General features: G+C 41.4%; 2 protein-coding genes across 2 annotated transcripts; one reads left to right on the top strand and one right to left on the bottom strand.

Annotated features, from left to right (window-relative positions):
- Positions 1–44: 44 nt before the first annotated feature.
- ints4 (integrator complex subunit 4) lies at positions 45–11576 on the top strand. The gene is made up of 24 exons (XM_047594762.1): positions 45–186; positions 1358–1552; positions 1810–1927; positions 2138–2244; positions 2331–2442; positions 2551–2636; positions 2733–2783; positions 2902–2990; positions 3851–3971; positions 4079–4150; positions 4227–4401; positions 4609–4814; positions 4901–5043; positions 5717–5832; positions 5987–6120; positions 6423–6589; positions 6692–6785; positions 7765–7845; positions 7947–8077; positions 8156–8215; positions 9381–9540; positions 9640–9783; positions 10478–10598; positions 10710–11576. The coding sequence occupies exons 1-24, from the start codon at positions 133–135 to the stop codon at positions 10904–10906; spliced, it is 2934 nt and encodes a 977-aa protein (XP_047450718.1). The 5' UTR covers positions 45–132; the 3' UTR covers positions 10907–11576.
- aamdc (adipogenesis associated, Mth938 domain containing) lies at positions 11093–13146 on the bottom strand. Its single transcript, XM_047594763.1, has 4 exons — positions 13103–13146; positions 12446–12596; positions 12267–12362; positions 11093–12089 (listed from the first exon to the last, which is right to left on the bottom strand). Exons 2-4 carry the CDS (start codon positions 12575–12577, stop codon positions 11949–11951), a joined length of 369 nt encoding a protein of 122 aa, XP_047450719.1. The 5' UTR covers positions 12578–12596; positions 13103–13146; the 3' UTR covers positions 11093–11948.
- Positions 13147–14908: the final 1762 nt, after the last annotated feature.

The raw sequence follows: 14908 nt of genomic DNA, 5'->3' as shown, positions 1-14908 counted from the left end.
AAAGTTGATTTACAAAACGCGTTTTCTTTTGCTTCCCGTAGCTACGGAAAGTGTACAGGAACAATCTTCCACAGGGTTGCTGCTGAACTCGAAGCTAGGTTGCTAGCCAGCTAGCGACTTCGTTCCCTGAACATGGCAGCGCACTTGAAAAAGCGAGTTTACGAGGAATTCTCCAAAGTTGTACAGGTGAGCACACGGAACTGTCTTTTCTCTATCAGATAACTCATCACGAGCCCCAACGGAAACGGAAACGCTACTTAGCTTGTTAGCTAATGCTAAGCGGCAATAACAACAACAGCATTAGGATTCGTGGTTTAAAGAGAAATAATATATATGTTCTGGTTTTATCTTCGCTAAGCTCACAGTATACACAATAAAATCTACTATTTAATGGCAACAAAATCTAGTTGTGTCAACATGTGACTAAAATGACTAACTTTTGTGAGTTGAGTAACTGACACTGATTATGCCGTTAGTGTTGACAAACTCACTGGCCAGTTCATTAGGTGCAGTAGTGAATGCCTTCTATTACAACAGCCCTGCTCTAAATAAAAAGATAAATAAATCATCGAGAGCTGTAGATTCACATGTGTTTTCATTATGGTTGTTAATAAATCTGAATGAACGCTACAGAACTTCCTTTATTCCTTGTTCTATCCAGCTGTGTAACAGCTCATCTTTTTCTCTCAATTAAGCTATTATGATAAATTAATTTCTCTCTGGGATCATTAAAGTCTGTCTACATCAGTCCAGTTTAACATCCTCCACAATGATCATCCAGGTGAATCACCTCTAACTCAACATTACATCGGTCATGAAGGAATTTAGACTGGTATGAATTCACTAGCGTACCTAATGTTTTGGCTGTTGTCAGTTTGCATCACTATGTTACCTTATTTACATTGAACATTTGATGTGACCCTTTTCAGAATCTAGTAAAGACACTGCAGAACAAAGGATTTAATACATAAATATATACCAAGAAAAATACAGAACAAGTTCAACATGTTTATTTGTTACATGCACATTAAAAACAACTTTATAGACGACCATTGAAATTCTTACTTTACAAGTCTCCTTTCATTAAAAACATTAAATGAAAAGAACAGAAATAGGAAAAAATAGAGTAAAATGACAGATTTAGAAGGTAGATGTTGTGTGAACTGAACACATGATTGTAGCGCTGTGATTATTTCCATCACTTGTACTGATGTATGAATGCAGGATGATCAGGTGTAACTGGTTAAGATGGTGACTTTTAGTAAATAAGGAACCACGCGTCTGTAACATCTTCACATTTGCAGTTAGAGGATTGTGCTTGAACAGATTTCAGTCCAGCCTGTTTGTACTCCCACAGATTCCCCATGAGGAAGCTCCGGCCAGGAAGCTGCGTCTGTCCAAACCCAGCAAGTCTGCAGCTCTGCACATTGACCTCTGTAAGGCCACCAACTCCACGGATGCTCTGCAGTATCTGCTGCAGTTTGCACGCAAGCCTGTGGAGGTGGAGAGTGTGGAGGGTGTGGTCAGGATCCTGCTGGAGCACTACTATAAGGTAAAGCAGCGTGGGAATAAACCAAAAATTTGTCTGAGAGACACAGGATCACTGCAGAGAGTAAAACATGTAAGGGTGCTCTGATCAATCAGCCAACAACAATATTGCAAATAGTTTGACCCTTTAATCAGCCTGCGATAAAAGTTTGAGCCTTTAAAGAGGCTTTAAATTATATTGAGGTGCACCTATCTAATCTAAAATGAACACAGAGCTCACCTGATGTTGCTGTTGTTCATTATGTTGTCGTCCTCTCCCAGGAGACAGATAACTCAGTAAGGCTGAAGATTGCCTCTCTGCTGGGTCTGCTGTCCAAGACCCAGGGCTTCAGCCCCGACTGCATCGTTGACGACGCCATAAACACACTCAACAATGAGAGTAAGACATCGCACGCTGTTGGATTTATTTCACCGCGTATTTATGCATATTGTTTATTTGCAATTGGGAAAATATTCTTTTTAATATACACTACTTTTGTATTGTTCTTTTATTGTTTTTTAGAAAACTTTACACCAGAGCAGTGTTTAGTCTTTTTACTTAATTAGTTTATCAAAGAATTAGTTTGATTGTGTTTTTCTGTGTCGACAGAGTCCCATCAGGTTCTGGCCCAGCTTCTGGACACGCTGCTGGTCATTGGTACACAACTACCTGAGAGTCCCACGGCCAGGCTGAGGCTCATAGAAGTGGCCTGCAAGGTGAGACATTAGCCATTCTTAGATGAATATCAACTTAACGGGGTGCTCTGCACAATGCTTCAAATCTTCTTTTTCTTTTGTTGTAGCACCTGTCTGATACGTCTTTCGGCGTAAGGAACAAATGTCTGCAGCTCCTGGGGTGTCTCGGCATAGTGGACACTCCTCTGACAAAAGACGAGGGACTGGGCACGTCATTAGGTTTGCAAAATAAATCTCCCTTGTTCTCCTGTAAAAACCATTAAAGGCTAATGCTACTTGAGTTGTTGCGGTTACACACTGTTGTATCATTTTTACATTTTGCTCCAGGAGGAATGAGGGACGTCCAGAATATCATCAGCGACTACTTTGGAGACCAGGACCCCAGAGTTCGCACCGCAGCCATCAAAGCCATGGTACGACACAGCAAAACACCTGCAGCAAGGAATCTCTGCCTGCTCTTATTTTTAGAGCTTTCACCTCATTCTGTTCCGATACTGTTTGTTTTCCAGCTGCAGCTGCACGAGAGAGGAATGAAGATCCACCAGATCATTTATGAGCAGGTACGTCCTTGAATGAACTGACCATCCTCAGAGTGGACATGTAAACTTCGCTGCATTACAGAGATCTGTGTGAAAGACTAATAACTGCATGTTGTTCTGTTTTGTGCGTGTTGTTCAGGCCTGCAGGTTGTTGTCAGATGATTATGAGCAGGTCCGTTCTGCAGCCGTGCAGATGGTCTGGGTGCTCAGCCAGCTCTACCCTGAGAGGTGAGTCGAGCCGAGTCTGAAAGCAAGACCAGATACGATGGCTCTGATCAGATTAAATTCCGTGAAGAGCTATTTTTTTCTTCTTTTGTTTTTTATTTTGAATTGGTTGAAACATATCACATAATGAAATCTACCAGACTGATGAGAACTGAGTTTGGTAACTACTCAGTAGAGGTCATTTAACATAACAAATGCTTCAGGACTGAAGACTTGCTGACTAGGAACTGTTCAGTCAAATGATTATTCTGAAATTTATTTTCTTAATAGCGTTTCTTATGTATAATCATAGATCATAGGAAAAATCCTAGTTTCTGTTGAGTTGCTGTCTGATTTGTGTGGGTCCTTGGTTAACTCCTGTCCCAGGTTTGGTTAATCTGTCAACAACAGGCAAATAAAACATAACTAAAGCTAGTTTTACTTAAGCAATCTCAAGCTACTCATATTTATTCTTTGATGCCAGAGCTCAGTGTCCCTGGAATTTGCATGTAATTCTTATTTAGTGTAACACTCATTTAGAAGGGAATTCATTTGGTCAAAACTAGTGATGTTCGATGCCACAGATTTCCTTTCAGATCCAATACTGAGTAAAATTACCTTCTTCTGTTTTATGAGACGTTGAAGTTGAAAATAAAAGAAAAGTACTTCAATGTACCATGTCTTGTTGTACTTCAGTATTTTTTAAGTAACGACTGAAATCTACCTGACGTTAGTGACAATGCTGCTAATTATAACATTGGTGTTCTAGGGCTTATTAGGTTAGCATGTTGATTCAACACAAAAAGTGGCACTTATTAAATTTCATTGTAGCTGTTTACCAGCGGTTTGAAGGCCTGACTTGTATCTTTTATTTGTCCTTTCAGCATCGTGCCCATCCCCTCATCCAACGAGGAGATCCGACTGGTTGATGACGCATTTGGGAAGATCAGTCACATGGTCAGCGACGGCTCCTGGATGGTCCGGGTGCAAGCTGCAAAAACTCTGGTGAGGACACGGATATAAAAACACAGTCTTTAATCAAGTTCTCTTAAATTGTACTGTAACAGAACTGTAACTGTAACAGATTCATGACACCAGCTCTTTTCTCTCAGGGTTCGATGCTGCAGGTCAGTCCTCACTTCCTGGAACAAACGCTGGATAAGAAGCTGATGTCCGATCTCAGAGTGAGTAAAATATCACAGGATATGGAAATAAGGACTATGAGCGTAACTGCACTCACTGGCTTCTGTTTCTTCTCAGAGGAAGCGTACAGCCCATGAACGGGCCAAGGAGCTCTTTGCTTCCGGGGAGTTTTCGTCTGGCAGGAAATGGGCTGACGACGCCCCGAAGGAGAAACTGGACACCAACACTGTCAACCTCATCGCCTCAGGGGCCTGTGGAGCCTTTGTTCACGGCCTGGAAGACGAGATGTTTGGTATGAAACCTACGTAGCCTCAGGATGAGCTTATTGTATTCATTTGGGACGGCATCTATCATGAGACCACGGGACTTTGTTTTGATGCTGTTTGATGTGAATTTAGGTTTTGAATTCTGTGTTTTACTGCAGTTTTACAAAATATATGATTATATATATTACAGAAGAAAACATGACAGCTGTGCCTGTGTCTTAAATGTTTGTCAGAGGTCCGTATCGCGGCGGTGGAGGCGTTGTGCCAGCTGGCCCGCTCGTCTGCGAGCTTTGCTGAGAAGTGTCTGGACTTCCTGGTGGACATGTTCAACGACGAGATTGAGGAAGTGAGGCTGCAGTCCATCCACGTGCTGAGAGAAATCTCCACCCACATAACGCTCCGAGAGGACCAGCTGGACACCGTGCTGGCCGTGTTGGAGGTACGCACAGCAGGAAAAATAATCCGTCTGTAATCCCAAACAGTCCCTGAATTATGCGCCAATGAAGTCACCGTGTCTGTGTCCAGGACTCGTCTCGTGACATCAGAGAAGCTCTCCACGAGCTGCTCTGCTACACCAACGTCTCCACTAAAGAGTGCATCCAGCTGGCTCTGCTGGACCTGCTGAAGAACCTCAACAAGTATCCCACCGACCGCAACTCTGTCTGGAAGTAAGACTCAGACATGTTAGACACTCAGCCTGCAGATACCAATAGTTTTTAACCTCTTATCATTGCAACCTTTTTGCAAAAAAACACCTATTTAGGACGTTCCCAAAGTAAACTGAAAGCTCTTCATGAATATTTTGGTGCTTCTTCATGGTCTTGGTCTCTTTTGAAAGTGGTATTGTAATAATAAAAGTAGTAAAAATGTGTTGGTTGAATCCTATAATGATTTTTATCAATGAAACCAGAAGAAAATAACATATTGCATCTTGCAGCATTTACTCAAACACAGCTTATGTCCAGAGCTCTGATTGGTTCAGAAAGATGCTGCTGTCCCACATACAATCCAGAGGAATGATATTATGTTAAGGGTTAATCAATAAAACCATCTCATAATTAATTTAAATCAACATTTACTGGTGGACACTCCAGCATCAAATCAACTTGTAGAATTTCTTGAAGATGTTTCCAAATCTTCAGTTTTAAAAGCCTGAAACCTGAAACATTAACGACCAGATACTCACCTGCAGTTGGAGGAATCTGTTTTGATCCTTTTTTCTTTCATTAATCGTTAATTGCTTTTAACTTCTGGCTTCCAGGCTAATAAATAAGCGACTTTTCATTCATGTAAAAGCTTAAAGCCATTAATGAACTGACGGCTCATTTTATTTTCTTCTAGATGTCTGAAGTTCTTGGGCTCCCGCCACCCGACGCTGGTGTTGCCGCTGGTTCCTGAACTGCTCAGCACGCATCCGTATTTTGACACGCCAGAGCCAGACATGGACGATCCAGCCTGTATCCCTCACATGTTCCTAAGAATCTGCAAAAAACAACAACATTTCCTTCTGCAACGTGACACTAAATAACAAACATGATATAAAGTAAGAGCAGAGTTTTTGTGCCCAAAGCTGTTCCTCTTGTCTTCCTTTACTCTGGTTGCTGATCTCAGACATTGCCGTTCTGGTTCTGGTGTTCAACGCTGCTAAGTCGTGTCCCACTATGCCGGCGCTCTTCTCCGACCACACCTTCAGACACTACGCCTACCTGAGGGACAGCCTGTCCCACCTCGTCCCACCACTCAGAGTAAGAGCAGAAACTGAGAAAATTTATCCCACAGTGGGGACATTTTCAGTGTTGCAGCAACATTTAGTATCAAGGGCAATGCACACAAGATGAGGGAAAGTAAACATTGAATGAAGGCACTATTAATCCTGCAGTATTCAGTTAAATAATGGCTGCATTTGTTTCCTACATGGAACTTATGGAAAAGTAGAGAATAACAATTCACACGAGGTGTTGGTAATAATAAATACAAAAATTATGCAAAACTAAACCACAACAGGCTAAATCCCAGTTCCACATTAATGCTGCCTCGTCTGTTTTAGTTGCCGGGCAGAAAGCAGATCTACGGCCTGGACTCGGTGGACTCGGGCTGTGGTACTGGTTCTGTAGAATCGGCTCAGCTCTTCCTCCAGCAGAGTCTCAACAGAGTCAGCACCATCCAGAACCTGGAGGCGCCCGGAGCCCAGGACCTGCTGGACTTCACCATACGGTAAATCAAGATCACAGAAGCTCCAGAAATGCCTGATTTAAATCAGGGAATGTTTTAATGAATTTGAGACTTTTGTGACTAAATGATGAATTAACTTTTCAGAGACCTCCAGCGGCTCGGGGAGCTGCAGACGGAGCTCGCTGGAGCTGCAGATTTCTGTGCGACATACCTGCGCTGCCAGCTGCTGCTCATGAAGGTAAGACTTGTCATCTGCCCCCTAGTGGATTTATCCACGCTCTGCAGTCAGGAGCTTCAGCAGCTGTTTCTAAAATGTGTTTTTTTTGCAAGGAGATGTTGTTATACACATATTATTCATATTGATCCTGGTATTTCAATATGAATATTTACTTTATTAAAGCAACATATAAGTATTTCATGCTTTATACATTATCTAGTGGTAACGTTGTGTTAAAAAGTTGTGAATCTGCATGATGCATAGGATTTTTATTTGCCATTTGCAACTGTACAAAAGCATGAGATGGAATGAAGTGATGTTCTTAGGTCCCAGATTATTATATTATTATTATAAGTAACTGTAGAATATAGGTACTAAGTAATGGATAAAAACAATACAGATCAAGGAAAATAAAATAAGTGATAAATAAGCAGCTCCACCATGTTTTCTCAATTAAGCAGATAATTTAAGACGTCTTCCAAAAATAAATATGTATTATTTTCTTCCATATTAGCAGACTTTTTATATATTTGTGTGCGATTCACTTGGTAATTATTGTCTTTTGTCATCCTCAGTTTTCACCCACACAAGACAAAATTGTCATAAAAAGGGTCCCGTTTAATAAAGTGTACAACCAAACTAAAAGAAATGTTTGAAATGTTTTAAATAAATTACCGAAATTGCAGTAAATTGACGCTAATGCCCCATCTATCAAATATAAATGTGTGGAAGTGCTTATCGATAATTTATTCTAGATTTTCTGACTCAGACTTGGACTTACTTACTTTATTGGTCATTTAGATTTCAATTTCGGTGCAGTGGCTCAGAGTACAGCAGGAATACTGATCAGAAACCGTATATATACACTATACAGTATATAACATTTAAAAACATTGTGTAACAAAGATTATATGGGATGAGGATAAGTTATGGCATGTGGGAAGAAACTGGGAAATGGGCGTCGTCTGTAACGAGTCTTTCCTCCGTCTTGTTTCCTCAGGCTCTGCAGGAGAAGCTGTGGAGCATGGCGGTTCCTCTCTGCCTCAAACAAAACGTCACAGCCACAGCAGCCGCTCAGCAGGTCAACATTCAGACACACACACATTTAAGTCTTAAAACACCCGTGAGATTGTGTCGCGTGACGTTTGCATGTTTTTTTTTTTTATTTGCACGTGTTAACAGATCTTAGAGGAAACCTACAAGCTGGAGTTCCTGTACAGCGGTTTGGAGAGCAGACAGGTGGCCTCCATACATCACGTTCGCCTCCAGGCCAAAGCTCTGCAGCTCATCCTGATGGCTCGCACCAGACAAGGGTCAGTACGCTCACACACCAGCACAGCTTTGTCCACCCGCTCTGTACAGATGTTTCTGAGCCTGTCATCTCTCCACAGGTTGGATCCACTCATCAGCAGCTGTGAGAAGTTTCTGCAGGACATTGAGTCCTTTCAGAGGTAATAATATCTCCTATATATTCCTAAACTATCAAATCGGTTCTGTGTCTTCTCGTGCCTCGCAAGAGACATTAATTTCCGATACTTGGTACCAGGTGGATTTGATTTTGCTGGAAGGTATCAGTTCAAACCACCATAAAAACTGTGCCAAAGATGACATATCATCATATCAATAACGCCACCAAACAGCAGTGTTCAAGATCTCACTATATCAAATACTCAAGATCAAAAACAATACGCAACAACAATAATAAAAAAAAATGCACTGATCATGGCATGAACAGCGTTCACAGCAATCAATACAAATACACAAAGTCACCATACACAATACACCACAGCCAGCCATTTCAGCACCACAGACAGGTGAACAGCTCCGTGAGGTTGTGTCCCCCCACACACAGCCACACATGTATCACCAGTTATGAAATACACAAATTCCATCATAATTCAAACTATGTAAACTACATTATCAATTCCATTTAGATTAAAAATAAATTAGACTCACCTAGCGCCATTTTAATGAGCTCTGGGAAACAAAGTTTACCGCTTCAACCGCTCCTGGTTGAATGACCTAGTTTTATCTTCTATCCTTCTTGACATGATTAAATCCTCCGGTCGATACGGTCCCAAACCTTTTGTCTCCAACCTGCTCAGGTAGTAAAATCGTACATTAGCCACAAAGTCAACTCGATTCATTGTGCAATGAATTAATGAAACATCAATTAATTAGGTACTGATATGTTATGACACTACGTTAGCCGAGCTAGCAAGACATGTGCAGTCCCTGCCACTTGTTCTCTGTGTTCTGTATTGCTGTATTCAATACACAGATGTTTTTATTATGATAATTATGACAGTTTGTTGTGTATTTTATCTTATGTTGATTCATTTATATCTTTGTCTCAGTTGTGTTTATATTATTTAAATTAATATTCTGTTCAGCTTGCACAAACTGATATCAGATAAGACCTTAACCATACCCCTCACAATTTATTTGTACTTTTAATTTAAAAAAAAGAAACAAAATGAGACATTAAAAGGCTCTGCTTGTTCTATGTTGTTCTTCTCTTTGTATGTGATTTAAAGTCTTGTTCATATTTAAGACCTGTGGTAGAATAAACCTGGACCAGACTAACTGTCAGAGTCTCTTTCTTGATCCTCTCAGGTTGTTTCTGACCGAGCTGCCCCACCTCCAGGACAGTTTTGTTGATAAGCTCTTGGAGCTGATGCCTCGCCTGTCGTCTTGTAAACCAGTGGAGCTGGTGAAGATCCTGCAGACGACCCTCAGACAGAGCGGCCTGCTGCAGCTCAGACTCCCTGAACAGGTAAAATAAAAAGTCCCTGCATCCTAGTGTGAGTTCTACAGCGACCACACGGCTTCACGAAGCTTATTTCTTTCTGTCCGTTTATCTTTTGGTTAACAGATCCATCGAGCCACGGCCACCATCATAGAGCCGACGGGGGAGTCCGACAACCCGCTGAGGTTCACGTCTGGCCTGGTGGTGGCGCTAGACATCGATGCCACACTGGAGCACGTTCAGGATCCTCAAAACACCGTTAAAGTCCAGGTCAGCTCCTCGACTCATGATTAGTGCTGGAGTGTAGAGACCAGAACAGACCGTTACTGGTTTTATTACTGTTTTAAGATAAGTTAACGTATCTTATCCTAAAGGGAAAGTGACAATGAAGATGTTAAAGAGACATTTTATTATAATACAAACAATTTCAGTTTAACTACCTGACAAGAGTGATGTTAAAACTACAAACCTACTACAATTAAAAGAAGAAATAATAAATAAAAAGTGCAAACAAATGATGATTAAAAACATAAAATAAGAATGCCACCCTCCAGATATAATATAATATAATTAGCCATCAGGCAGGAAAAATTCTGGTAGCCAGTGTGAAAGGTTGGCTGTAGTTCCTAATATTGGAATATAACGGAATATACAGATTGCAGAGAGAGAGCTAGTTATATACTCTATAACTAGGTACTTTTTTTAAAAGTGAACTATTTGTGTGTAATACTCTAAACGTGTTAGATCATATTTTCTGTACAGTCCTTACAGGTACACTTGCACAAAGTCATGGATTTTGTAGGATCGTAGACGCAGTGGTTGACCAAGGAAACTTAGTGCAGTGCGTGAAAAACACCTCACGTCCAGCAGAGCCATCAGCTCAGAACTGTCAGAAAACAGCATTTTTCACACCTGACTAAAACGTTTGTCCTCTAGTACTAAAGTTAAACTGCTGTCTCTCTAGGTTCTCTATCCAGACGGCCAGAGTCACGTGATCCATCCTAAACCTGGAGACTTCAGGAAGCCCGGACCAAACAGACACCGACTCATCACACAAGTTTATCTGTCCCACTGGGCTTGGACAGGTCAGTGTAATAAACAACACAGCAGATCTAATTTAATAGTGGACGTGTAGTGTATGTAGTAGTAGTGGAGCCTAAACGTCTCCTCGTCCTCGTCCTCTGTGTGTCTCTCAGAGCCGTCTCAGATCGAGGTGCGCCTCCTGCTGGCCTACACCTCCTCCTCCTCCTCGTCCTCCACCTCCTCAGCTTCCAAGCTGGGATGGAGCGACAGCATGGACACCCTCCTGCCACCAGAGGCCGCCGTCGAGGGAACGATTCAGTTCAGCAAACCTGTCAAAGTCTACATCATGCCCAAACCCGCCCGCCGTTAGAGGCGCTGGAACACGAGGACAGAGACTCCTTTCAGATTTCCACTTTCACAAAAACAACTGTACAGAAAAACCACTTATGGCGTAACATAATTTATGTTGTAGGAAGTAGAGAGTGTTTTATTACTTGTAGTATTTGTTTGCCTTTTACTACTCTGCAGTAGTGTGTTAAAAAGACAGCGACACGGAGATGATTCATTATATTTATTTTGTGTAGCAAACAAGCAGAAAATACATTTTCCTCTCATGAGAAAATGTTTTTATTATCACCACCATATCATCACAATACATTCCACAAAGTTGGCCTCTGAGGTCACCTGCAGGTTTGTGCATCTTCAATTTCTCCTAAAATAATCTCATTAGCTATTAGATGGTGTTTGTGGATTTCATCTTTATCTGGAATCAAATACACAAAGAGCTGCTCTTTTTTCTACTATATGTTTCAGATACTTTATTTTACAAAATCAAAGGTTCAGGAACTTTACCAGGGGAAGAGATTCCTATTGTTTCCTGTAACTTGGCCAAGAAATGAAAAGCATGGCACAAAAGGTTCTTTCTAAATTCAAAAAAACAGTGTCTAGAGTTTGATGCAGATCAATGTATTTGCTGTTGTGTCTTTAATAATGAAGGACGCTGAATAGTTCTGATCTGCCTTTGAACAATACAACAATAATAAAAAAATGTTGGAACAGAGAAGGGCTGTGTTTTAGTCCTATTTGGGAGTAAAACTATTTTTAAAGTTAGATGGGAGCCGTGTGCATCGCTGCACACTGTGTTCATAAATGGTTGCACATATGAAACGAAGCTGATCTGTGCAGAAGAGTTGCTGCAGTGAACTCACACCAAGACGACCTCTGCAGATTCCTGTACATTTGCCAAAAGCTCTAGAGCTGAATCTAGGCTGAAATTAATTTGCAAAGTTGATAAACATGCAGATCAAACTGGACAAGAGTCCCCGAGGCAAAGCTCTGCCCCTTCTTTATGTGCGTCTGACAAAAGAAACTGCCCCAACCACACGCGGCACAGCAAGGGACGGTTGACACCATCAACAGGTGGAGTGGAAGACTCCGCCCACCTTGGCGCCCTGTCCGGCCAGTTTGTTGTATTCAGCGACCGCCTTCTCCGTCTGGAGGACTCTGACGTCGACACCTTTCTGCTTCACAAAGTCCACCGTGGAGGAGGGAACCTGAGAGAGAGGAGAGACCAGGTTTACTCCTGTTTTAATATTTCAAAGTCTGCCACAGACACAAACTGGGATATATCATCTGAAATCCAATGTGTTGCACTTTTTTGCTTTTTAACTAATAAACTGATGACTGGGCTTCCTTTTTAAATGAATTAAGTGAACTTATTTATGTTCTACCTGGAGAGCCTCACTCATGCCTCTGCCGATGACCAGCAAGTCGACTCCCTTCTGCAGCACCTCCTCCAGATCAGCGGGCTGGACTCCGGGGTAATGCTGCGGTGGGAAAAAAAGCAACGTAAGTCAATCTTCCTGTTCCACGTTTTTCAGTGATATGTTTAGAGTCTGGTTTCCCTCACGTCGGTGCCGGTCTCTCTCCAGTCCCAGGCCCGGCTGCCTCCAGGCCAGACCTTACAGTCCTTGTAGCTGGAGCCACATCCCTTCACCTTCATGTGGCCCCAGGAAAGAGAGGCGATCTCTGGGGAGGACATGGTGAAGAGAGGATACCTGCTGCAAGACAGGGAGGAGACCACGACCCCAGTTTATAGCAAGTTAGTTTATAACAAGTTTGCATTCAACTTTTTTGTCTGTATGTAGATAATTTCTAAGGTAATGAAGAGCCCCCCTGGAAGTGTAGTGACTTGGACCCAAACAGATTCTCTGATCGCCCCTGAACATAGCGCACACGCACATTTAATTTACATTTGCACAGAAAACAACAATAACAACAGCTACAGATGTATTACGTATTAAATAACTTGTTCTGCAGCCCGTTATTTAATATCAGGGAGCTATTTTTGTTCTGGCAACACACGCACTGCAATAAACTGCTGGTCAAACTTTAAACTCATGCATCAACTAAGAAAGAAATAGAAACAAATAAGCTGCTTTAGGACAAAAAAAATGATAAATAGAGGCCTCTGATGTTAAGACAGAGCGTTGACATTCAGAGCTGGTCCCGTTAAGACCTAATATATCCACAGACTGACATATAACCACGGGACAGGAGAACCCACCGTGTAAACACAGACCCTGAAGTTCTTCTTCGTTTGTATTTTAGAGGTTGTCACCAACAGCGTTAATGTGCAAGGCCGCCACCTACTGGCTCAACCAAAGTAAAACCTACAGGATAGTTTAAATACATTTCCAATTAAAAATAATAAACATTTCTAGATATCTTATTGGATTAAAATGAATATAATAAAATATCTCATGCATAGCTCATTTCATGGTTTTATAAATCATTTACCATAAAGTGACACTGAACTTTAAACAATCTGGATGTTTTTTGTCTTCAGTTGTGAAGATTCTCACTCATTCAGTTCATGTTATATCCAAAACAAACAAACAAAAAAGCTGAAAAACCCATTTCAGACCCAACTCCCCACCAGTCTTTTACAACTGAAGAATCTACTTGGATGAAACATCATCAAGAATCCGTATGAATGCTTCTGCTTGTTTTCTGGATTATTATATATAAAAGACTATTTTCTCTGGCACTTTTGGGAATTAAACTCAACTTTGGTTTTAAATCCAAATCTTCTAGACATAAATTAATCAATAATATAAAATAAATCTGTACCTCAGGTATTTCTTAGAGCCAAGACCAAAGACACAAATCATTAATAAAGAAGCTTAGCTGTCATTTCTATCCTGATACCTGCAGTGCTTCATGTGAACCTGCAGAGGGAGCTACACAAACACTCCTCATGGAAGATGCTCTAGTGAAAGTCTTGATCTCTTCCTCAGGAACTGACATGTCCTCGAATGTCGACTATATAACAGAAAGAAGTTTGAACTTCAGGGCAGTAGAGATTTAAACGTTTAAACTGCATTTGTCCTGGTGTACCTAATAAACTGGTCACTGGTGATCTGATTTACAGCTACAAGCCCAAAATAAATTCAAAAATACCTCTAAAGATGTCAGCTTTGTTCATGACTGTATGTACACTACAGGATGTTGAGATGTTTTAAAGTCGACTTGTGATAAAAGTCACTTGAACACTGACTGTTCTCTGATGACGTCACTAATAAAAAGCCACTAGAAAGTAATGAAATCTATATTCTTGACCTTTCAGATGCACTGCAGTAGTACTTCAAGTCAAGTCAAGTCAACTTTATTGCCAGTTCTGACATGTGCAACACAATGCAGGACTGAAATACCTTCCTGAAAGGCCTACGCTGCAGCAACTACACAAAAAGATGTAAACAAAATGTGCAAACGGTGAGAAATATAAAATATATGATCAGTGATCATCACTAACCCTATTTCCCATAAGTAACGATAGTATATAGGTACTAACAAACATCAGAATAGATGGAAAAATAAATGATGAATAAAGTGGAAATATAAATTAAAACAGTCTCAGAAGTAGAAATGTTGCTTTGATGTTGCTCTGCTGCAGGAGAACGGAGCTGAAGGCGTCACGGTGCAGATGGAAGTACAATCAGACGGACTGTAAACCCACATTCAGACACAACGGCAGCGCACAGTGGACACAGAAGGCCAGAAGGCAAGAGTAACACAAACCAAGAGGAAGAGCAGCGGATCGATTTCACCGCCTGAGCTCCAGCTTCGCTCTGGGCTCCGACAACAAACGACACGCTCGGTTTTCTGAAGCTGAGCTCTCGCCACAGAACCGGCTGGTGGTGGGTTTGAAGGCCAAGACACAACAGGCCGACACCGAGCACCTGAACACACCACAAAGACTACAGCTGGCACATGCACTCACTCGCCAGTTTATTAGGTACACTAGTGAAAAACAGACCTGCATGAAGTCGTGACTCCATGAAGGTTCTGGTCTTCAGCTTCAAATAACTGA

The sequence above is a fragment of the Mugil cephalus genome, chromosome 9, assembly GCF_022458985.1.
Source record: "Mugil cephalus isolate CIBA_MC_2020 chromosome 9, CIBA_Mcephalus_1.1, whole genome shotgun sequence".
Taxonomy (NCBI): Eukaryota; Metazoa; Chordata; class Actinopteri; order Mugiliformes; family Mugilidae; genus Mugil; species Mugil cephalus.
This window is presented reverse-complemented; position numbering and strand designations above follow the sequence as displayed.

What these genes read in the sequence shown, in the direction of transcription:
- aamdc (XM_047594763.1), bottom strand. Translation starts at nt 12,577, where the DNA reads ATGTCCTCCCCAGAGATCGCCTCTCTTTCCTGGGGCCACATGAAGGTG. An exon ending in GGAGAGAGACCGGCACCGAC is followed by an intron (nt 12,363 to 12,445) that starts GTGAGGGAAACC and finishes TTCCCACCGCAG; the next exon opens with CATTACCCCGGAGTCCAGCC. An exon ending in GCATGAGTGAGGCTCTCCAG is followed by an intron (nt 12,090 to 12,266) that starts GTAGAACATAAA and finishes CCTCTCTCTCAG; the next exon opens with GTTCCCTCCTCCACGGTGGA.
- ints4 (XM_047594762.1), top strand. Translation starts at nt 133, where the DNA reads ATGGCAGCGCACTTGAAAAAGCGAGTTTACGAGGAATTCTCCAAAGTT. An exon ending in AGCCAGCTCTACCCTGAGAG is followed by an intron (nt 2,991 to 3,850) that starts GTGAGTCGAGCC and finishes TTGTCCTTTCAG; the next exon opens with CATCGTGCCCATCCCCTCAT. An exon ending in AGCTCAGACTCCCTGAACAG is followed by an intron (nt 9,541 to 9,639) that starts GTAAAATAAAAA and finishes TTTGGTTAACAG; the next exon opens with ATCCATCGAGCCACGGCCAC.